This window comes from Moschus berezovskii, chromosome 22 (assembly GCF_049115385.1).
Source record: "Moschus berezovskii isolate FMDL1 chromosome 22, NW_MosBer_1.0, whole genome shotgun sequence".
Taxonomy (NCBI): domain Eukaryota; kingdom Metazoa; phylum Chordata; class Mammalia; order Artiodactyla; family Moschidae; genus Moschus; species Moschus berezovskii.
Window position 1 is genome coordinate 13,634,044 of NC_142481.1, and position 22,966 is coordinate 13,657,009.

At 52.7% G+C, this 22,966-nt stretch overlaps 3 protein-coding genes across 6 annotated transcripts in view; 1 reads left to right on the forward strand and 2 right to left on the reverse strand.

Annotated features, from left to right (window-relative positions):
• SNRPA (small nuclear ribonucleoprotein polypeptide A) lies at positions 1-10,755 on the reverse strand. Of its 2 annotated transcripts, none has more exons than XM_055412113.2 (7): positions 10,737-10,755; positions 9,927-10,021; positions 6,959-7,131; positions 4,515-4,694; positions 2,234-2,407; positions 1,731-1,819; positions 1-381 (listed from the first exon to the last, which is right to left on the reverse strand). In XM_055412113.2, the coding sequence occupies exons 2-7, from the start codon at positions 9,997-9,999 to the stop codon at positions 222-224; spliced, it is 849 nt and encodes a 282-aa protein (XP_055268088.1). In that variant the 5' UTR covers positions 10,000-10,021; positions 10,737-10,755; the 3' UTR covers positions 1-221. The 2 variants fall into 2 exon arrangements, with proteins under 2 accessions (XP_055268088.1, XP_055268087.1); XM_055412112.2 differs by lacking the exon at positions 10,737-10,755 and adding an exon at positions 10,484-10,616.
• Positions 10,353-18,949, forward strand: ACTMAP (actin maturation protease). 3 transcript variants are annotated; one of them, XM_088830458.1, is made up of 6 exons: positions 10,353-10,601; positions 14,923-14,991; positions 15,510-15,634; positions 16,341-16,506; positions 16,608-16,678; positions 17,422-18,949. In XM_088830458.1, exons 1-6 carry the CDS (start codon positions 10,405-10,407, stop codon positions 17,757-17,759), a joined length of 966 nt encoding a protein of 321 aa, XP_088686584.1. In that variant the 5' UTR covers positions 10,353-10,404; the 3' UTR covers positions 17,760-18,949. The 3 variants fall into 3 exon arrangements, with proteins under 3 accessions (XP_088686584.1, XP_055268085.2, XP_055268086.2); XM_055412110.2 differs by lacking the exon at positions 10,353-10,601 and adding an exon at positions 10,772-11,900; XM_055412111.2 differs by lacking the exon at positions 10,353-10,601 and adding an exon at positions 10,778-11,900 and having other exon boundaries at positions 16,377-16,506.
• Positions 18,938-22,966, reverse strand: part of ITPKC (inositol-trisphosphate 3-kinase C) — a 17,964-nt gene continuing 13,935 nt past the window's right edge. Inside the window, exon 7 of the mRNA XM_055412106.2 lies at positions 18,938-20,376. Coding sequence (XP_055268081.1) covers positions 20,173-20,376 — 204 coding nt within the window. The 3' untranslated portion in view covers positions 18,938-20,172. The remainder of the gene's footprint in view (positions 20,377-22,966) is intronic.

A 22,966-nucleotide genomic window follows, 5' to 3' on the forward strand; every position in this document is an offset into this window, starting at 1 on the left:
TTGTGAAAAAGCAAACCGCAAAAAAACCACTTTAATTCCAGCCTAACAGCGCCAGGTGCAATGTCTGGGGACAGACTCTGGGTACAATGCTGTGTGGCGACCACTCACTCACACACGGCTCCAAGAAGGCCCCCAAGGGGGACTTACCTTCAGGGGGCTGAACCAAGGGGGGAGGGGATGGCCCCAGAACAGGGGGCCGGGACAGGCATGGGGAAAGGGTACTACTTCTTGGCAAAGGAGATCTTCATGGCGTTGTTCTGGGTGATCTTGAAGCCCTGAAGAGCGTCTCGAGCGGCCCCTGCCTGCACCTCATTGTCAAACTCCACGAAGGCGATGTCGTGCCGCCCAGGGACCAGCCGGACCTCCTTGAACCCAGGGAACCTGAGAGAAAGGCAGAGACCTCAGGGATTCAGCCTCAGCACTGCCCTCGAACATTCGAGCATCCAGTGAATAAGGGCCAGGAATGCTGCTAAACACCCCATGATGCAGAAGATGGCCCCAATAACAAAGAATCATCCAGCCCAAAATGGGGACAGTGCTAAGTTGATGTGCTCAGCTGGGTCCGACTCTTTGCAACCCATGAACTGCAGCCCACCAGGCTCCTCTGTCCATGGAGATTCTCTAGGCAAGAATATTGAAGTGGGTTGCCATGCCCTTCTCCAAGGGATCTTCCCAACCCAGGGATCAAACCTGCAACTTCTGCACTGGCAGACGAGTTCTTTACCAACGAGCCGCCGGGGAAGCCCCAGAATAACCACTACCCTCTACTTTTATGATCTGCTGTTTCTTTCATTTCCCTCTTCTCATTCCTTACTTCCTTCCCCATTAGGCAACCACCCTCAGGATTACCGGGTATCCTTTTTTCCATCAGTATTCTTAGAAACAATGGTTTTGTGGACACGGTATAAAATTGAATGGTATGATTTTTGTTTCATTCAGTTTCTCAAAATTTCCTCTCGACCCTGGTATAAAGGGTCCTGTTCCCTCTAACTGCGAGCACCTGCACTTGACTTCACCCTTCTCCCAGGCTGCCTCCAGCTCCCGACCACACCATGAGGAATGCCCCACCCAGCCCCTCGGGCATGTTAGAATTTCATACAGTCAGGAGCAAAGTCACCAAGTGTTATTCTTTAATCACTAAGTCACGTCCAACTCTGTGACCCTAGGCTCCACTGTCCATGGGAATTCCTAGGCAAGAATGCTGGAGTGAGTTGTCATTTCCTTTTCCAAGGGATCAAACCTGCATCTCTTGGATTAGCAGTGGATTCTTTACCATTGAGCCACCAGAGAAGTCTAGGTGAGCACTTGACTAAACAGTGGACGGTTACACCAGGCAATGGCCTGCATCCACCCACATCCCCGAGGGGTCAAGCATCCCCCAAGCCCACACCTGCAGTCTTAACTGGCTGACTTCTTCCAGTCTAGCCAGCATCCAGTGACATCTCACTGTTGCTGGACTTGCACCTTGCCTTTGTCTAAGTTAGAGACTGGAAAGATGAGATCCAGAGTCATCTCCATAAGGGCAGAGGACAGCCTGCCCATCCTGGCCACTGCTGATGTCCACGCCCAGCCGCTGCAGGGCCAGCCTCAGCCTCCTCCTTCTGGCCTCCAGGCGCTGTCCCTGCCTGCAGAGCCTCGGGCTCCACCAACAGAACTATGAGGCTTGTCCCTGTGGTGCCACCTCGCGGCCACCACCCTCTGGGCCCAGCCCAGTTACAGGCCCCACTTACTGGTTGAAAAGCATGGAAAGCATGAGCTCGTTGGTCTCTTCCGGCAGGTTGGTAAGGAACAAGATGTGATTTGGTGGATTTTCTGAGAGCTGCAGGAGAGTGACGGGAGACCATTAAGTCTGGTTGGGGATCTATGGCCCTCCTGCCCTCCAACCCCGCCCTGCTTGAATGCTTTCTAGTCTTTCACCTGACAGACCCCGTGCTGTTGCCTGTCTACCTGACTGTGCCCTAGACTGTAAGCCACAAGGGAGCATAGCTGCACCCATAAGTGGGTGCTCAGCAGAAGTTCACAGGGTGAACCAAGATGCAGCCCACCCCCGCTCCAGCCTCCCCTTGACCTGCTCCAGCAAACACACCAATTCCTCTGTCCCAGGGCCTGACGCCACTGCTAAATCTTCATCCTCCAACAGCGCCTCCTCAGGGAGGCCTGTCCAGACCACCTAACCTAACCTGCCATTCCTGTCTCCTGACTATACCAGACCCCCAGAAGACCAGATACTTACAGGCTGGGCAGGTGGCATCTGCCCCGGCATAAGCTGCTGTGGCGGCATGGCCCCCGGTGGAAGCTGGCCGGGCGCCAGGCCTGGAGGTGGGATCATGCCCGGTGGCGGCATGTAGGGGGGCTGGCCCGGCATGTGGTGCATGATGCGGGGTGCCTGAGTCATCGGTGGCATGCCCTGTGGGGAGAGGAGGGCAGGGCTGAGAGGGGCACCAGCAGGTGGGAGGAGGTATGCTTTCAGTGTTGGGAGGAAGCAGAGAGGAGAAAAGGTTGTTACAGGAAACCCCGGGTGTGAGACACAGGGAGAAAAGATCCAGACTTGGAAAAGGCAAGAAAGGAATCTGGAGAGGGATGGATGGAACAGATCAGGCCCAAGGTCACAGGGTACATCAAATTAGAAAGACTTAAAAATAAATAGAAGCTTTTTCAACATAATAAAAATTGCTTAAGGGAATTCCCTAGCCGTCCAGTGGTTAGAACTTGGTGCTTCCACTGCAGGGGAACAGGTTCAATCCCTGGACAGGGAACTAAGATCCCACATATCACTCAGTATGGCCCCCCCCCAAAAAAAAGGAAAGAAAAATTGGTCAGAATGGCCTAACTTTGCTTATAGACATATAAACAAAGTTGGAGGCCTACTGGGGGAAAAAAAAAGACTAGGAGAAAAATAAAACATTATCAACTAAAAGGGGTGGGAATAAACACTACAAGCAGCATGCTGTACTGCTTTAGAACTTTATGGGGGCTTCCCTGGTCCAGGGGTTAAGAATCTGCCTTGCAATGCAGGGGACGCGGGTCTGATCCCTCGTCTAGGAACTAAGATCCCACATGCTGCGGAGCAGCTAAGGCTGTACACCACAACTGGAAACTTGGTGCGTCAAAACAGAGAATCCTGCATGCCGCAACTAAGACCCAACACAGCAAAATAAACAAACAGGTTTATTTATTTGGATGGAGAAAGAGACAGGCCCAGAGAACCGACAGTGAAATGCAGAGGTGGATGGGGATGGTCAGGGCTGACGGAGAAAGACATGGGAAGGGGTGACAGCAAGGGGAAGGGAGAGGCTGAAGGCAAACAGCACGTGCTCCCAGGGGAGACAGGCGCTGAACCCCATGTGAAGAGTCAAAGTTGGACGGAAAGCTGGGCACAGCAAGAGTGGAGAGGGTAAGAGTCGGGCAGATTAACCCAGACACAGACACCGACACAAGACAACCCATCAGAAGATTCGGAGACCAGAGTGGGTCCAAATTATTCATCTTTTCTTTAGTACTTTATGCTTTCTGTATCTTGTTTAGAAAACAGGATGTTTCTACTCTTGCGGCCTCACCAAGGTCATAAAGACATTTTTCTGTTTTCTTCAAGAACTTTGATTACTGGAGCTGACACATTCAAGTCTACCATTTATCTCAAATTAACTTCTATGTAGCCCGGGCAGGACTTAACTTTCTCCTCTTACAACTATCCAATTGGTCCAGTACGATTTACTAGGGGAAAAAGCCCTGTCACCGCTGGAGAGCAGTGGTACCTCTCATAGACAGAGCAACCACATACACATGTGTGTGTTTCTGGACTCTACTCTGCCCCACTGGTCCATCTTCCCATCCTCAGGCCAACACCACACCATTCCTGAACAACAGGCCCTAGCTCTGCCATCACAGACATTTACAGACAGCTTGTCTGTCCCCACAAATCCTTCTCGGGATTCTGATTGGAACAGAGTTGACTCTGAAACCAATTTGGGGAGAAATAACATCTTAATAGCACTAAGTCTTCCAATTTCTCTCAGCCATGTTCTATCGTTTCAATGGGAGGCCTTGCACACTTTCCTTGGAGGTGTTTTTCAATTTGAAGTATCCTTGTTTGTTGCTAATGTACAGAAATAAAACCGACTTTTCCATATTGATCTGATGACCTTGTTAAATGAAATTCTTTCCAATCCTAACAGCTGGTTAGTGGTTTCCTCTGGATTTGCTACACAGACACTGACTTTAGAAGACACAGTAAAATCAAGGCAAGGGGAAAAAACAAAAAGACTGAGACACACAGAAAAAGATCCCAAAAAACTGGCAGAAAGGCACAGAATCAGACATTTCCAAGTGGAGATACCATCATTCATATGCTTACCTCCCTATAGATAGGCACACAATCTTCACAAGAAAAATGGAAGTGGGGGAAATGTCTGGATCCCCAAGGGGATACTTCTCCCTACCCCACCCCCGCGTCAGTCCACGAGGCTGAGGAAGACCTGGTGGTGACAGGACCGCGTCTGTGGGCCCTGGCTTACCGGGACAGGCCCTTGCACGGTGCCCACCACAGGGGCAGCCGCCCCTCCCTGCACAGCTTTTTTGGCAGCTGGGGTCTCCTGGCTCTTGGGCTTCCTCTTCTCCCGCTTGCGGTCCCGCTCCACGAAGGTGCCCTTCATCTTGGCAATGATATCCGAGTCAGTCTTGGCGTATTGGATGCGCTGCCCAACAGAGAGCAGAGGGTGAAGGAGACTGGACTTAGGAGCCAAAATCAGACCTTGCTTGGAGCTTGGTGGGAAACATCATAGAAATCCCTTGGCCTCAATCTGTCAAATGGGTACTGAGGCATTTCCCACTTCAAAGGACAACCAGGATGACTAGGAGCTAAAAAGTGCTCTGAATAGTGCCTGGCATGTAGCAAGCTCTCAGGAAGTAGATGTTGGGATTTTGATAGGAAGATGGGACAGCCCCTAGCACCACTCAAGGTAGAAGGAAACAAGGCCAGGACAGGAGCACTATACAGGGGGGTTTCCATCACACACGAGAACCGAGTCTCCAAACTAAATCTCATTCACAGAGATTTACTAAATCTCAGTTTACAGAGCACCCAAATTTGCTCCGAGGATTCAGCAATGAGCCATTCAGACAAAAGCCCCTGCCCTCATGGCATTAGTTCGCTGGGGAAGACATGACAGAGATTAAAAAGTGAACCAACAGGGGAAGGGGATGTGAAGAGTTGAGAAGAACTGAAATTTTCAGAGTGCAGCCAGAAAGACTCAGGGAGATAATGCTAGTGTAAAGACAGGGAGGGAGGGAGGCACGCAGGCATCTAGGGAAAAATCCGTTCTAGCAAAGGAAGAACCTCAAAGAGCTAGAGTATGGCGTGTGTTCAAGGAACAGCAGGGAGGCCTCCGTGGATGAGGAAGGAGGTGACATCACAGAGCCAACAGGGGGCCTTGGGGACTTCGTCTTTTCCTGAGCAAGCCGGGAGTCCGTGTTATAAGCAGGGGGATGATGAGCTCTCACTGTGAATCCCAAGGAGCACTGTGGCCACGGGATGGAGAGAGGCCTGGGAGGAGCAGGGGGTCAAAACAGGGAGAAGGGTCGCAGCTGGGACTAGGCGGGGACCAGGGGAGGAGTGGGAAGAATCAGTGGAGGGTTCTTTTGGAGTGGAGGTTTGGGTTTTTTTTTTATGTTTTCAGTGGAGGTTTTCCAGGTAGAGTTGACAGGATTCCCTGACAGAGCTCACAGTGGCTCAGTGCTTTCTACGGTTCAAGCAGTGACGTTAGAGAAAAGCAGGGGAGGGAGGTCCACACAAAATGATTTATGATTTTTAGTCCTCCAAAGGGAATTTCCAGCTACTCCAGAAAAGCAATGGAAGACGTGGCAACTCTGGGCTCGCACCCCCACAACAGGAGACAACAGGCAGGAGTCAGAGGACAGCCCCCTCTGGAAGGAGGTTAGGGCACCAGGCCGCCCCTGTGCCCCTGGGGCCAATGTCTTCCACGTGAAGTGACCTGCCTGGGACCTGCAGGCACTGACACTTGCTGTCACCACCCTACTGGTTCAGGGAGGCATATTCCAATCAGGCGAAACTCGAAGAACTGATAGAGGGAAAGAGAACTGACTGATACGGCAGGAATTCTGGATCAGGGCAGGGACTCTGAACAACAGAACCCCCGTCTGTTCAAGGCCTACTGAACATCTGTAACCCACTTCCTCCCATCCCATGGCCCCATGTAACCACGATTTATACATTAGCACCTGGTACCCAGTGTTAGCCATCACTGTAACCCCTGATTCCAGATGAACTCTCCCCTTATCCCAGACCTGGGACCCGGACCCAGCCTCACCGTCACAACTGAACCCCATCTCCCACAACTGAATCCATCCTCCCCAAGAGCCACAGGCATCTCCCTAACCCTTCCACAGTTTGCCGGCAACCTTGGAATCAAGTCCACTTTCAGGATCAACTCCTTAGCCTGACTTCTGACAACCCTCCAAGCCAGGCCCACCCCACCATCTCCCACCCTTCACTTCTGCCAAATGAACTTGACTCACTTCCTCAGTTACACAGGTTCTTGGTTATCTCCCATTCTTAATTTATTTGTCTTTCTCAGCTGCTCTGCTCCAACTCTTACTCATCCAGAAAGGTTCCCCTGCAAACTCTCAGACTGGGTGAGAGTAAGCTCCCTGAGTTCTGTGCATTCGCTTGTCCCAGCCCTGACCCCTCGGGTCGTCGTCACCTGGAGACAGGCATGTCTTTCCAGCGGCACTGCGGGTCTACGAGGGCAGAGCTGGGACTTCCCTTAATTGCTGTGTGTCTCCACTGCCCCAGTACAGTGAACAGTGGATCCCGAGGACCAACAGGAGGAACTCCCAGCCTTAAGGCTCTGGACTACAGGCGACAGTAGTCCAGACCCATCCAGCCTGCAACAACACTTGGCGCAGGCACACACCCATACCCTCCACACCCAGTGCTCACCATGGGCTTGTCGTAGAAGGGGAAGCCCTGCATGGAACGCAGGGCGTTGGTGGCACTGCTGACCTCCTTGAAGATGACAAAGGCCTGGCCCCTCATCTTCAGGCTTCGTGACACCAGGATATCCAGGATCTGGCCAAACTGGGAGAAGATGGCATACAGGGACTTCTTCAGCTCTGCAGTGGGGAAAGAAAAGACCCAGGGGTGACTGTAGACCAGGATATCACGTCCTGGGGCTGGAGCTCCGCTTTTCAGAGGAAATGTAGCCCAGAAGGGAAACCATCAACCCACTGACAGAGTACTGAGCAATACCATCAGCAGCCTAGAACCACTCAGGTGGTCGTTTGCGTTGACTCTGTAGTAGGTCAACAGTCACGACACCTACCCCACAAGGTCGCTGCAGGGGAACACGAGTCACACATACAGATGGGACAAAGTAAATGCTTGGTAAATGCTTGACACAAGCCCCTCTGATCCGGCCCTGGCTGACTTCTCCCACCTCATCTTTCCCCATGCCTCATCTTCACTCCTATGGCTCCAGCCACACTGGCCTCCCAGCCCTTTCTCAGGCCCGTCACAGCAACCTTGCCTCAGGACCTTTCCACTGACTGCTCCCTCTACTAGGAGCAACTTTCTCCTGATGTGTACATGGCTGCCTCCTTCTAGTCACCCAGGACTCAGCAGAGATGTTACCACCTGAGGCCTTTCCTGACCACCCTGGTGAAATAAGAACCCCCTCATGTCACCCCCCAACCATGAGAATTTACTTGCTTTTCTTTCACGGCGTTCCCCATCTCCTGACATGTTTGTTTCCTTTTTGTTTGGTCCTCTTTCTGAAGAGGTACAAGTCTATCCTACTTGTTTATCACAATATCCCCACAGGAACTCCCTGGTTGTCCAGTGGTTAGAACTCTGTGCTCTTATTGACAAGGGTCCAGGTTCAATCCCTGGTCAGGAAACTAAAATCCCATAAGCCCCTTGGTGTGAGCCAAAAAAAAAAAAAAAAACACCTTATGAACAGTATAGTTGCCAGGACACAAATCTCCAAATACATTTGCCTGAATAAACACAGCATTAAATGATTTCTGGGAATAACTTCACTGAATTTTTACCTCTACTCCATGAGTTAGCAATTATAACTGCCCCAATTTTACTAATGTGGATAGAAGCTCTCAGAGGATCTGTCACTGGCCCAGGGCCGGAGCACCAAACCTCCCTAGCAAATGGACAGCCAGGAAAGGGTACCAGTCTCATGCAAAGAAGGTACCTGAGCTTAAGATACCCGGCCTAAGAGACAGGAGGAAAGAAAAGGGGGATCGGGTAAAGAGGGAAGCAAATAGCCAAAAATTCTGATGACATTTCTGAGATTTGTCTCCACCTGCCATCCCCATGAACCCAGTGTGAGCCTGAGTCATTCCTCTGGGTGCTGGGCCTCTACCCAGTCTCCTTTCTTGCCCACGCAAGTTCACCCTCCACAGCTGGAAAGATCTTTCACAATTAACTGCATCCCTTGCCTGGCTCCCCAAAGCCCTCAGGATGAAGTAAAACACCTCACCCAGCCCTCAAGAGCCAGAGTGCACTGCTTGCCTGAATGTTCTCCATGAATCACCAGCCTCTAAGTCTCAGGCACCCAAAAGTGCAGTACATGTAGTTCCCAGAATGCCTTGGGCTCCCTTTTGCCCGTGGACATTTGCACATGCTGGTCCAGGTTAGTCACTCTTCTCCCTTATTGCAACACAAATGCTGCTTCCTCTACCTGGTAGGCTTTCCCAAATGTCTCCTGTTCTATGAACCTGAATATATCTTTCCAAGTGCCCAATCCCAGCCTTGACTACTATGGCTCAACTTCCCCCAATTATGGCCATGGCTACTCTGGGCTATCACTGTCTGGGAGCAGGTCTGTCATCTCTACTTGACTATGGTTCCATAAAGTCAGGACCAGGACTGTCTCAGTTACCACTGTGTCCACAGCTCCACAGAGAACTGGCTGCGCACAATGCTCTAATAGTATATGAGGGATTTACATGGCTTGTTTATTATCTTCAATAGCAACTTTATTGGTAACCTCAACTTAATGCCAGCAAGCTCCTTCAGGTCTCCTAACAGTTTTCTTGAGGAGATAATAAGAGCTAACACTTACATCCAACCCTTACTAACGGCTAGGCACCATTAAAAAAAAAAAGCATGGAAGTTCAGCTCATATATTCCCCATAACATCTGCGCACAGATTTTGCCCAGCTTTTCTATGTATAAAAAAAATGAAGTTCAATAGAAAGTGATAACTTGCTCAAGAAAAAAGAAAAGTATGTCATATCTAGAATCGAGTTCTTAACCAGAATTCCATATAGTGGTCGGTCTCAAGCACGTTTCCGTGCTGTATGCCTTGGGCAAATCATATCCCTCTGGAGTCTCAGTTTCTAATCTGAGAAATGGGAACAATTGGTCCTTCCTGCAGGGTTGCTGTGAAAGTTAAATGTAACCATTATTTATATATCAGCACCTGGTACCCAGTGTTACCCACCATCATGGTTCATTTCACTTTATTTTGAAATATTTTCACTGTGGGTTAATCACCTGAGGGCATGACAGTGACCAACAGCTGCAGTTCTTACCCTCCTGGAGCTCAAAGGCCAGGAAAGAGACAGTCCCCTGATAACCAGATCAGGACTTGACTGGGGAGGTTCAGGGTTTTAGAAGTCAGAGGCAGGCACCGTGTGTGGAAAAGGGAAGGGGGAGGCATCCTGGAGGAGGGGAGTCTTGAAGCTGAAACCTTGAAAGACGAACAAGTTAGCAGGTTAACGGGAAAAGTGTACGAGAAAATGAGGAAATATCAAAGGCATTGCCTGTGCAAAGGCCGAACTTAAAAGAGTTTGACTGGAGAAGGCTGAGGAAGAGACATGGATGCTGGGGACAGAAGAGGGCGCAGGCTTCTGCGGAGTAGCCTGGTGTCCGGACTATCCCGAAAACTCACCATCCTTCTTGATCTTCTCATTGAGATTGTTGATATAAATAGTGTGGTTGGGGCGGGTCTCGGGAACTGCCATGGAGTAAGTTGCTGAGGAAGGGCTGAAAGAATGAAAAAGTCCCACTCAGTCCTGGGTTTCTGAAAATCCTTTTGTCCCAATGTGGGCTGCTAAAGGATCTTCCTTTCAAGAGAAAATCAAGTAAGGTAATGAGGAGGTAAGGGGGAAGCACGGCTCGGAAAACAAAGCAAACGCAGCACACAGCTTCTCCTCCCCGCGTGGTGAGGGAAATCTCGTGAGGTTTACTACAAGTCCCAGGATGCCCTACTCGACTTAGTAGGCGGAGCGGCCTAGGTGGCGATTCCCACTGGCCCACGCGCTCAAAGGCCGGCCCAGGAGAAATGACCCGGATGTAAGAGCCAGTTAAGGCACGCGGGACCATTTTGCCGAACCCTGGCCTCGCGCAGGAAAGAAATAGTTCCCGCTATGCGAGGCGCAGGAAAGGCCGGGCGCCAAGCGTTCCGCCGCCAGGCGCTTAAGGCCGCTTGTGCCCAAGAATACTCACAGAAAGAGTCTCAGCTCCCGCACACGGTGCCCGCTACGCTGCTGAGTGCCGACGACAAAACTTCCTCCTCTGGACCCGCCTTTGTCTATCTACAAGCCAACCCCTGCGCGGAAACTTGGTAAATTGGCCAATCAGAGTAAGGCTCGCTCCCGACCCAAATTTTGCCAATAAAAACGGCAATTGGGTTCCCGCCTCAGCAGAAAAACTCCGCCCAGCCCCTGCAAACCCTTTTGCGGCGCACGCGACTACGGACCAATCAGGGAAGGCCGCGCCCCCTCACGCGCTTCTTCCCAATCGGGACTCGGTTCTTGCGGCAGTCTCTTTCAAGGCCTTTCTTTCGCAGCCCGTATCTGTCACGTGATCGTTAAAGGGGCGGACTTGAGTTGCGAGTCTTACCGCGATATTTGGGAAAGGCTGTACGCTGCGGCAGCCATTTTGCCGGAAGGGTAGGCGCGTTTTACTGCCCGACCCTGTTACCCCAGCCCTATAGGGGCTCCCAACGACCTCAAATCTGTGAGCCTTCTTCAGCCCACAAGACTTCCTGTTGCGCCCCGATTTCAGGACTTTCTCCACAACTAGGCTATTTTCCCTGCCAAGTGTCCTTTTGACCTCTGACTCAAAGGTCAGCTTTAAGGTTCCAAACTCGGGTCTGAAATGCGAGAGGGTGGGATCTATTCTAAATTCTCCCAGTTTTTAGGCCAGGGGTCCTAAATCCCACGCTTTAGTTTACTTGCCCCAGGCCTGGTCTTTCGTGTCCCATAATTTCCCAAGTTTCTAAACTAGCCCAGGATAAGAAGTTAACTCCTACTAAGCCTCGCTCCTTGAGCTCTGCATCCCAACTCTGTACCACAGATCTATTTGCACATTAAAGGACCCCTTAACCCTCAGATTCCTTGTGATTTGCGTCAGATTCAATCCCTGCTCCCAAGGTTCCAGATTTTAGCCCTGTTTTATTTTTTTTGCAATCCCAACTTAAGCTCCCAGATCAGGAGTTAAGCTCTAAGACCGTCAGATTCTTCATCCCTGTGACCACATTTTGTTGGATCTGTTCCCTCTCTCTCCCATTCTCGATCCTTCAGTCTAAGTCACAGATCCCCCAAAAAATGATTTCTCCATGTTCTTCTCCTTTAGAGCCACCAGTTCCTCCTCCCGAAACCCCTGCTTCCCAGGCCCTTAATATTCCACTTCCTCCCCTTCCCCTAAACCTCCCCGAATTAGCTTTTCCACCCTCGAGTTTCCAGGCCCCTGTTCCCCCACCACCCCCACTGCCGCCTCCGCCCCCTACCACCGGGTTTGCACCCCCTCATGTCTTCGGCCTAGAGAAGAGTCAGCTCCTGAAGGAGGCCTTGGAGAGGGCCGGCCCAGTCCCCGGGAGCAGAGAGGATGTGAAGAGGCTCCTGAAGCTACACAAGGACCGGTAGGGTCCCATGGCCCATCCCTCCCACCCGTGGTCTCACCCAACCACCTCTCCCCACATCTCTTCAGTCATCTTCTCTTGGGGTTTCCCGTTTCCTCAAGGGCAAACAGTCTGAGCTCCCTGTTTAGCCGCCTGCAGTGGCTGTGTGCCTTTAGCAATGAAGAAAGCTCCTGCTCCTTGAGAGCACCTCGTCCAGTGGGAGAAACAGATCGCTCCCGCCACTAGACAGTGACAGCCCAGAGAGGTCAGCCATCGGGATGGAGTCCAGAGGGAGTGCCCCAGGAGTGGGGGGTCCCAGGGGTTTGCCTGGAGGAGGGAACCCCTGAGTGCTGTCGAGGAAATTACTTATTGAGAAGAGTAAATAGCTTGTGCCCAGGGCCCGAAAATGAAATGAAGAGATGTTCTTTTCAGGGACCTGCAAATATTTGACTGAGAAGTGGCAAATGTGGGGTTTCCCGGGTGGCCAGGAGCCCGACACAGGGCATTGGGGGGGGGGGGCGTGTGAAGGAAGGTGGACTCTCCTGAGGGCTCTGGGGAGCTGTGGAAGGGCTTTGTGCCCATCCAGGGAGGGAGGGAGGCTGCCTTCCAGGAGTGGAGATGGTAAGACTGAAAGGTAGGGTCCCAGAAGGAAGCTGGAGCACCCAGAGACCCAGGCAGGAGGGAAGGGGCCTGGACATGGGCTGGGAGTGAAGGGAAGAGGGAGAAGAGAAGTGACCTGCCGCTGTCCAGAAGAAATTTCCAGTTCTCTAGACAAGCTCATAATCAGCCCTAAAGGCCCCAAGTATAGTAAGACAGATTTTTTTGTTTTGATTTTTGTTTTTGCTGCACTGTGTGGCATGTGGAATATTAGTTCCCCAGCCAGGGATAGAACCCACATCACCAGCAATGGATGCACAGAGCCTAACCACTGAACTGCTGGGGAACTCCCCCATAGTGAGGCAAATTTAATGCAAGTAACAACCACGGTAACCCACTCCAGTATTCTTGCCTGGAGAATCCCATGGACGGAGAAGCCTGGTAGGCTACAGTCCACGGGGTCGCAAAGAGTCGGACACGACTGAGCGACGGAACGGAACGGAACAACCACCCATTATCTGCATATGCCAGGTGCTGTTCTAAGTGTTTTTTACTTATTAACTTAACCTCAGCAATTCCATGAGACAGGAACTATTTATTTTTTTAATTGAAATATAGTTGATTTATAATGTTATTTTCAGGTGTACAGCACAGTGCTTCAGATACACATATGCACACATACATATATGTATGTACATATATGCATGCATGCTAAGTCACTTCAGTCGTGTCCAACTGAAGTGTGACCCCATGGACTGTAGCCCACCAGGCTCCTCTGTCCATGGGGATTCTCCAGGCAAGAATACTGGGGTGGATTGCCATGCCCTCCTCCGGATACAAAATAGCATATCTATGTTAAACAGATAAATTAAAGGTTTTAATTTATCTCTCCCCGCTCAGGGCAGGAACTGTTGTTACCCCATTTTTCAGATGAGGAAGCTGAGATTCACATTGGTTAAGTCACTTGGCCACAGTGCTTAGAAGAGGAAGGGCATGGCAATGGGGTGCCCTGCTTTTTGCGGGGGAGGGGGTGGCACCCTGCTTTTAACCACTGTGCTATGATTTCTCCTCTCGTCAGGAGGGTGCCTCCCAGCCTTCCCCTTTCATTGGCTTTGGATAGAGATATTAGCACATTGCCCAGCACCTTCTGAGCCCTGGTGGAGAGGGGGGAAGGATTGGAAGGATTGGAATCACCCAAAATATTCTGAGTGGCTTCCCCTAGGATGGGGCTGGGCCTGACTCTATCAGTGATCTCTTAGGCCTGGAGCTGTCACCTGGTTTTGCTCAAGGCTGAGTGAAGGGATTTCCATCCTGTCTAACTGCGAGAAAAACAGGCTTGAGAGGGGAAAACATGCAGAGTTTCAGTATTGATGAAATTAAATTCATGTTTTATGGCAAGGCAAGATAAAATTTTCTTTTTCTTGATGTGGATCATTTTAAAAGCCTTTATTGAATTTGTTACAGTATTGCTTTTCTTGTTTATGTTCTGGTTTTTTGGTAGTTGAGGCTTGTGGGATCTTAGTTCCCTGACCAGGGATCAAACCTGCATCTCCTGCTTTGGAAGGCAAAGTCTTAACCACTGGACCACCAGGGAAGTCCCAGCAAGATAAAATTTAAATGTAAATTGTTTCTTTGCCCATTTGGGCCTCCTCCCTCCCATTTAGTGTGCATTTACCAGACCTCCTTACAGAGTAACCTTCCTTCTTAATCTCATCAGAAGATTTTCCTTCTTAATCTTGTTAAGGGGTCAAAATGACCCATGTCCCACAATTTGCTTTGTCCTTGTAGATCTGGACTGAGTAAACTGTCAATAATATCTTGACAACCCTTTGCCTCAAAAACGTAACATATGACTGTGTTTTGACATCTGATGGATGGAGAAGTCCTCAGAGCGTTCTGAAAGACTATCTCCCAGGTTATAATCCTCAGGTTGGCTCCAATAAAAATTTTCCTTTCTTTCGTTAATTTTTTCATCCATGGTGTAGAGCATGCATGCGTGCTCAGTCGCTAAGTCATGCCCAACTCTTTGCAGCTGTAGCCCACCAGGCTCCTTTCTCCATGGGAATACTGGAGTGGCTTCCCATTCCCTTTCTCAGGGGATCTTCTCGACTGAGGGATCAAGCCTGAGTCTCCTGCATTGGCAGGCTGGTTCTTTACCACTGAGCCACTAGGGCTCAACATGATGTAGAGACACCCCTTCTAATAAATTCCTCTGACTCCTAGTTGCAAAGCTTTTGCACATCTGCTCTTTGCCCCTTCAATAGCTGAGAAAAAGCAGGGAGTAGCAGGCAGAAGAATGATTCCCATTGAACAGATGATAAAACAGAGGTGGGGAAGGGAAGTGTCTCATCAGGGATGAAGGCAGTCTGACCCAGCCAAGAGCAGCCCTTGAGGGTGAGACCCTAGGAACTGGTTCCCTCATGACCTGAATGTGCCTCTGATTCAGTTTCAGAAGTGACCTGCAGTGGATCCTCTTCTGTGCTGACCTGCCCTCCCTCATCCAGGAAGGCCCTCAGTACGTACCGTGATTCGGGACCCCAGCCCCTTGGCCCACTGTGTCCTCAAGACTTTGCCCTCACCAGCCTCTGTGAGGATTGACCGGGGAGTGTGCGAAGAGTGGGCTCATCCCAGGCAGCCTAGGGGGAAGGAGGAGGGGAGGGAGAAGGGGAACTTACCCAGGTCACGGTCCTGGGAGCATGCGCAGTAAATAGTTGAAACAAACAAGCAAGTGAACAAACGAATCTGGTCCATTATCTTTGACTCCCCATTGGCACCTGCTCCTCCTGGAAGCCCAGGTGACATGTCTGCCTAACCTCCCACCCTCTCACCCCACCCCAGCCCTCCAGCCTTGGGTTCAGGCCTTGGCCAACCTCTCCCTAGAAGGGGGAAGTCGGGTCTCCTCACTCGCCCTGGGAGACAAGAAGGGAATTCCCCCAGGGCGGCAAGCTGTTCCCTATACTCCAGCTTCCAGGACAGAGGGGGCCAGGAAAGACTCGAATTAGCAGTTGGGGGGCTGGGCCTATCTCTCCCCAGGTGTGGGCTGGTGGCCTTGTGGATGGCAGGCACCCTCCTGGCGCCCCCCGGCGGCACCCCACTGGAGAGGCTCGTGCAAGTGGCCATGGAGAGAGGATACACGGCCCAGGGGGAGATGTTCTCAGGTAGGTTGGGTGTGGGAGGGTGTCACGCAGATGTCCTGCAGGAGGGGACGGGAGAGCTTGGCTGGGACACATCAGGCTCATGGGGGACTTTGTTCCATTCTTTGCACCCTTCTCCTTCCCCCGCTGAAGTAGAGCAGAGTGTTATGAGGTGGACTCTGGAACCTGGCCACCTGGGTTCCCAGCCCAGCTCTGCTGCTTCCTGCTGCATCACCACAGACAAGCAACTTATCCTCTCTGTGCCTCACTTTTTTTTTTTTAATTTTTTTTTGCAGCAGAGTTGCTTCCCAATGTTGTGTCAGTTTCTGCTGCGCAGCAGGATCCGTCAGCCATATGTCCTCTCTTTAGGACTTCCTTGTCATTCAGGTCACCGTAGTGCATTCAGTTGAGTTCCCTGTTCTATGCAGTATATTCTCATTAGTTGTCTATTTCATGCATGGTATCAATAGTATGTACGTGTCAATTGCAGTCTCCCAGTTCCTCCCAGCCCCCCGCCCCCTTGGTGTCCATACATTTATTCTCTGCGTGTGGGTCAGTCTCTGTTTTGCCAATAGGATCATGTGTGCCAGTTTTCTAAATTCCACACACGTGCATTAATACAGGATCTGTGTCTTTTTCTGTGGCTCATTTTCCACATTTGTGCGAAGAGATGATGGTCAGGGTGAGGGTTATAGGCGTTGATTCCTAAAAGCCTTTTTCCCGGTGCAAGGTGACTGCTCCTCGCCTGTCTGCTCTGTCCCTGCAGTGGCTGACATGGGCAGGCTGGCCCAGGAGGCACTGGGCTGCCGGGCAGAGGTGCTCTGCGGCGGCCTGGGCGGTCCCAACAGAGACCACGTCCTGCAGCACGTTGTCGCCGGACACCCCCTCCTTATCCCGTATCCCAGGGTCAGGGAGGGAGCCGGGCTGGGATGGGGGGAGTCGGGGAGGGGGTGTGTCCCGGGGCTGCCCTGCAGCATTGGCCTTGACCACAGCGCAGCTACGACGAGGACTTCAACCACGAGCCGTGTCAGAGGAAGGGCCACAAGGCCCACTGGGCTGTGAGTGCAGGTGGGTTCCCCCTCCCCTGCCCTGGACCCTCACCATGGGCCTCCCTGATCCCCAGTCTCCCCTCTTCATGTGCTCACCCTCGTGCCAGCCCCTCCACACTACTCAAGGCAGGAGCCAGGGTTGGACCACCTTTCTCCCTACAGGGTAGTTAGCAAGGTCCTGGCCAGCAGCAGGTACTTCAGCATCTTTCAATCAGGGTTTTTCCCAAACAAACTCAGAGCACAGAGGAGGATCAAACTGGGCTGCAAACCTGGTCCAGACACTCCCAGGCTCTGTGACTCTGGGCCTCCAGGTCCCCATCTGGAAATCAGGGTGACAGCAGTCCCCAGGGCAGAGGGCCGTTTGAACGTTCAAACTCTTTAAATGGTGCCTGGTACTCAGCGCCTTCGTCTTTCCGCCTGCCTGATAGAAGGCGGCACCCTGGAGTGCACGCCTCTGAGCACTGCTCTCCTAGACAGCTCACAGCAACTCGGTGACGATGTCTGCTCTGTTCGATGTCTGCTCTGTTCGGTGCTGCCTTGGCCACCTCCCTGTGCTGACAGGCTGTTGGAGGCAGGACTTAAAATGCCTGCAGTCTGGAGCCCAGCACCATGGGTTCAAGTCCAAACCCAGCTGTGCCCCTGGGGTGTACATTGCTGGGATCATGGCCGCGCCCACCCTGGAGGGCAGTGGGGGGACTCCAGGAGCCCCAGCCCCTCGTCAGGGCTCAGCTCCTACTCACAGCCTCCCCCTCTTCCCCCCAGGGGTCCTGCTGGGTGTGCAGCATGTGCCCAGCCTCGGCTACTCAGAGGATCCCGAGCTGCCAGGCCTGTTCCACCCAGTGCCCGGCACACCCCACCAGCCACCATCCCTGCCGGAAGAAGGTTCCCCAGGGGCTGTCTACCTCCTCGCCAAGCAGGGCAAGAGTTGGCACCACCAGCTGTGGGACTATGACCAAGTCCGGGACAGCAACCTGCAGCTGACGGACTTCTCGCCCTCTCGGGCTGCGGATGGCCGGGAATACGTGGTGCCTGCCGGCGGGGTGCGGGCCGGCCTCTGTGGCCAGGCCCTGCTCCTCCGACCACAGGATTCCAGCCACTAGGCTGCTGCAGCCCCAGCTCAGCTGTGTCACCAGCCAGAGTGCCCCGGCTTCTCCCTCTGAGCGACAGCCTGAGGGGTTGGACTGGACCTCCAACCAGAGATCCTTCATGCAGGGTCCCCCCAAATCCATCCTGAGCATCACCCCAACTCCCCCAAGTCCACCTCCCAGTGTTGGGCCCCTGCTCTGAGCTGGCGTTACAGCCAGGAGCCACACAGACCAGCTGCCTCTCTGCAGGGGAGAGACAACCGCTGAGACCCCAGGGCTTGTCCACCCCCTCCAATCAGTGCTGCATCCACCCATTTCTGGCTGCCGACCACCCTCTCCCTGCACCCCTTGCCTCCCAGTGTCTTCACGTCGAGCCGGAGAAGCCTTTTAAAACACGAACTGTGGACTTCCTGGCGATCCAGTGGTCAAGACTGCGCTTCCACTACAGGGGGCATGGGTTCTGATCCCTGGTTGGGAGCTAAGATCCTGCATGCCATATGGTGTGGCCAAAAACAAAACACAAACCATGTTTCACCACTGCCCTCCAAAGAAGCTTCCAGCACCTCCTGTATGCCCGTGCAGCATCCTCCTGGATACTAGACTCACCCCATTCTCCCTCACCCCAGGTTCTTCCTCCTCACACTCTGCCTCCAGTGGCATCTCGGGTGCCTGGGGTGTCCTGCCCCTGCACCCAGCCCTCCGTTACAACTCCTGAACTCCTCAGTCCTGGCTCCTTATCACTTCCTCAGGGAAGAGGCCCTCAGGCTCAGCACCTCCCCCACCTGTGTTCTCTCCTGATTTAAAAAGCAAAAGCTCCTACTGCTAGTTATTTGTGCCAACCCCTTCACAACCCGGTTAACTCATCAAGTCCTCCAACCCTGTAAGAAGGGTACTAGATCCTCCCAGTTCGAGGGGAAAACAGGCTGGAGGAGTGCTGTCACTGGCCTGAGGTCACAGGGCTGGCCAGCGGCAGGGCCAGATTCAAGCCAGACACACAGCACCTAGACATGGGGTCGGGGTGGGCCAGGCACAAGAAGAGCGACTCAGTGAAGCCAAAGAATGAACCACCAGCTCTGAACCCACTTCTACCCCAGACCTGTCATTATCCCCTCACCTCATGCAGCGCTAATGCTCAGATTATGAGCTTTGAGCCCATAAGCTCCAGATGTAAAAAAATAAAAGACTCCTCAAAATGGGCTACGAATGTGTTTATTGGGGTATTGTCAAAGGGGGAAGGCAGTGAAGCAATGTTGCCTCCTGATCCCCAGTGTGGCCCCGTCAAACAACTACCTCTCATATAAATAAGTATAAAGACGGTCAGTAGAAAAGGAGCAACGCTCAGCCTGGAAGACCATGCCAGGGCTTTGGTTAAAGGGGAGGGGGCGCCTCTCCTCCCCCAGCCCAGCGTGGTAGGCCAGGAACCCAAAGTTAGGAGCAGGAGGACAGAGGGGCTCCACGTCGCAGGGTGCTGGGGTCTTTTGGTTTGGACCTGATTGCCAGCCCCACCCACCCTGCACCTCCGGCCCAACCACGCAGGGCATCTTCCCAGCAGAGGCCAGAGAGGGGGTGCTCCTGAGGAAAGTAGCTGGGTCCCAAGTCGGCCTGGTGTCTGAAAGCCCTTGCTGCAAGTGCAGCCCTCTAGGAGGAAGGAGACGGAAGAGGGCAGAAGGAGGAAGTCCCTAGGCCGAGGCTGGTGCCTGGGGGTCAAGATGGTGCTGTCACAGTGGCGGCACGGGATGTGGCTGTGGTTTCGGTCTGCAGGGGGTCAGCAGTTCTCCCGGCAGCAGGGAAAGAGCCCGTGGGGCCAGGTGCGGGTAGGACAGGGTGAACGGAGCCCTGCCCAGCTGTGTCAGCCCTCAGGCCCAACCCACAGGGCCACACCCTCAGAGCCTCTGCCAGCCTTGGTGGCCCCCAGATGAAGAGTGGGGGCTATGACTGCTGGGTGGGAGGGGAGCTGCTGTGTTTGTTCACTAATGAGGTCTGGTTCTCCCGGCCCCGCCAGCAGCCAGACTGCAGAGGGAGGGGCCATGGTTACAGTCACTCATGTGGTGACAAGCCCGAGGTCACGCCTGTACCGTGCAAGCATGTGCACTGTGTTCTTTCAGGGCAAGTGGTTTAGCTGCGGCCTCGCATTCCCTCCTGGCTGGGGCCCAGTCTGGTTCTGACTCAACTGCGGGCCCCAGCCAGGTCACACTGCCTCTCCGGTTCTTAACAAGCTCCCATCTCGTCAAAAGGTGGGGCGGGCCCCCACCCCCATCTCCAAGGCCCTTCGGATCTTCCACACTGGTCCTGCATGGTGTGCGATGCAACTTCTCCTATCCCTGGACTTCAGCTCCCCTGTGGCAGACCTCAGGGCCCCTTGCATCTCAGGGCCCCTCCAGCCAGATGGGCACCATCCAGTAAATCAACCTGGTTGTGGACGAGCAGGTCAACTCTGGGCCAGGCCCTGGAGGAGGCAGATCATGTTGTCCAGGCCCCAGAGGTAGCCGTCCTCGCGGTTGCCCTCAGCCCAGGGCAGTCGGTGGCTGAGCGTCTGGTGGTCAGGCAGGGCCACGGTCTTGCCGAAGTCAATCATCCAGACCTTGGCCAGGCCGGTGTGGTCATGCACAAAGAGGAGGGAACTGCCTACCACCTGCAGAGAGAGAGGCAAGAGGTTAAAGGGAGGGGCAGGCACGGCCAAGGTCCCTGCCCCAGCAGACAGCTGAGAGGGTTGCTGACAGCATGGACTTTGGAGCCAGGCTGCCTGGGTTCAAGCCCCAGCTCTGCCACTTACATGCTGCATGGCCCTGGGCAGGGGACTTTTAACTCTCCTTACCATTTACCTCAAAGACTTTTATGCATATTATATATAGGAAGTAATCCACATAAAGCTCTTAGAAGACTTGCCTGTATAAACAAATGCAAAATAGGGATTTCCCTGGTGGTCCAGTGGTTAAGAATCTGCGTTGCAATGCAGGGGACAAGGACTCGGGCAACTAAGCCGGAGTGCCACAACTCCTAAGCCTGCACGCTGCAACTAGAAAGAAGCCAGTGCCTAGAGAAGCCCAAGAGCTGTAACTAAGATCTGACACAGCTAAAATAAAAAAGTTTGTAATGTAAAACAGTGTTAGCTGTTACCCCTTTTCAAACTGGGGTACAAAATCCAATGCCTGCAGGATCCTAAATGGGTCAAAGGAGCTTGGTGGGGACTGAGGGTGTGGATAATGCCTCCTCCTGGTAAGGGGCAGCAGCTACTCAGCCCCAGGGAATTGCTACTGGTGACCCGAGGCAAGTGGCTTCCTTTTCTCCAGGCTCAGTTTCCTCATCTGTAGAATGGGGATGATGGTAAGAGCCTCTCCTTCCTTGGGATCACTGCAGCATTAAATGTTCCACAGCTCACAAGCTGCCTTGTGGAGCTGGGGACACCGCCCTAGGGAGATACTGGGCTGTTTTTTTCTTTTTAAATTAGAAATACAGGGCTTCCCTGGTGACTAAGTGGTAAAGAATCTGCCTGCCAATGCAGGAGACATGGGTTTGATCCCTGGTCCAGAAAGATCTCACATGCTGTGGACCAACTAAGCCGGTGCGCCGCAACTATTGAGCCTGTGCGCTAGAGCCTGGGAACCACACCACTGAAGCACACGCACCCTAGAGTCCGTGCTCGGCAACAAGAGAAGCCACCGCAATGAGAAGCCTGCACACCACAACGAAGGGTAGCCCCTGCTTTCTGCAACTAGAGAAAGCTCGAGCAGCAGCAGTGAAGACCCAGCACAGCCAAAACTAAATAAATAAAACTTTTTTTTTTTAATTAGCAACACATTCCTTCCTCTTGTCTAACTACAGGTTTGCAAGCCCCTCCCTTTTTCTAGTTGGGTTTCAAACATCAGTTCTTCCAGAGAATGCAGATGACGGGGCAGCTGAGCAGGTGGCTATCAGGAGAGGCGACGCCGCCCAGTTCTGGATGGCTGTTGGCATATGGGGAGGAGCCCAGGACTGCCACGTCTCCTGTGATCCAAAGGAAACTAGAAATCCCAATTTTGGTGTGAAATCTCAGGTTTTAAATCTTGGCAACTTGTTTTTTTCAGATTGTAGTCACCAGGCAAGTGAAACCAAACACGAGGATAGAAGAGACAGCCCCCAAGCCTCCTCCTGTGCCTCGCATACGAAGCTCAAAGGCAGTGACGATGATGAGGGGGATGGTCAGTGATGACAAACGTGACAGTGAAAACTGGCACACGCTGAGGGTTTCCTGTGGGCTGGGCTTTTCCCAAGTCAATCCACTCAACCTTCACTACACCCAGCAGGCAGGTGCTATGGTTCCCTGTCCTACGGGTCAGGAGACAGGCCTGCAGAGCCACTGCCCAGGCAGCTGGGGTTCAAAAATGGGCCCGCCTGACTCCCAGATGTGGCTCTTTGGGCAGTCAGTGATAACAGGGAAAAGAGGAGAGAGGGACTTGGAAGTGAGAGACGGAAGAGCGTGGAGATACACCTGGTCACGTCACCACAGACTTCTGAGACAGCCCCAGAGAGGTGACGGCTTCCATAGAGTTACAGGCTGTGAAAGGGAGGGGAAGGGGAGGAGGAGAGCTGCCAAAGGAGGAGTGCTGGTGCTGCTGCTGCTGCTGCTGCTGCTAAGTCACCAGTCGTGTCCGACTCTGTGTGACCCCATAGACGGAAGCCCACCAGGCTCCCCTGTCCCTGGGACTCTCCAGGCAAGAACACTGGAGTGGGTTGCCATTTCCTTCTCCAATGTGTGAAAGTGGAAAGTGAAAAGTGAAAGTGAAGTCGCTCAGTCGTGTCCGACCCTTAGTGACCCCACAGACTGCAGCCTACCAGGCTCCTCCATCCATGGGATTTTCTAGGCAGGAGTACTGGAGTGGCTTGCCATTGGAGTGCAGGGGAACAATAACTCTTAAGTAATTATGGAGACTTCCCTGGCAATGCAGTGGTTAAGAATCCGCATTCCAGGTCCCACATGCAGTGAAGCAACCAAGCCCATGCGTGCGCAACGACAATTGAGCCTGTGCACTAGAGCCCAGGAACTGTAATGACTGAGCCCACATGCCCTAGAGCCCACATGCCCTAGAGTCCACACTCCACAACAAAAGAGGCCACTGCAATGAGAAGCCCTTGCACCGCAACTAGAGAGTAGCCCCTGCTCTCCACAGCTAGAGTCCCAGTGCAGCCAAAGATAAAAAAGTAAATTATTTTCTTCAAAGAGAAAAGAATCTGCCTTCCAATGC

What these genes read in the sequence shown, in the direction of transcription:
- SNRPA (XM_055412113.2), bottom strand. Translation starts at nt 9,999, where the DNA reads ATGGCAGTTCCCGAGACCCGCCCCAACCACACTATTTATATCAACAAT. An exon ending in TGAGAAGATCAAGAAGGATG is followed by an intron (nt 7,132 to 9,926) that starts GTGAGTTTTCGG and finishes TCCCCACTGCAG; the next exon opens with AGCTGAAGAAGTCCCTGTAT. An exon ending in CTTTCCATGCTTTTCAACCA is followed by an intron (nt 382 to 1,730) that starts GTAAGTGGGGCC and finishes CCTTTCTCTCAG; the next exon opens with GTTCCCTGGGTTCAAGGAGG.
- ACTMAP (XM_055412110.2), top strand. Translation starts at nt 11,587, where the DNA reads ATGATTTCTCCATGTTCTTCTCCTTTAGAGCCACCAGTTCCTCCTCCC. An exon ending in GGACACCCCCTCCTTATCCC is followed by an intron (nt 16,507 to 16,607) that starts GTATCCCAGGGT and finishes ACCACAGCGCAG; the next exon opens with CTACGACGAGGACTTCAACC. An exon ending in CCACTGGGCTGTGAGTGCAG is followed by an intron (nt 16,679 to 17,421) that starts GTGGGTTCCCCC and finishes TCTTCCCCCCAG; the next exon opens with GGGTCCTGCTGGGTGTGCAG.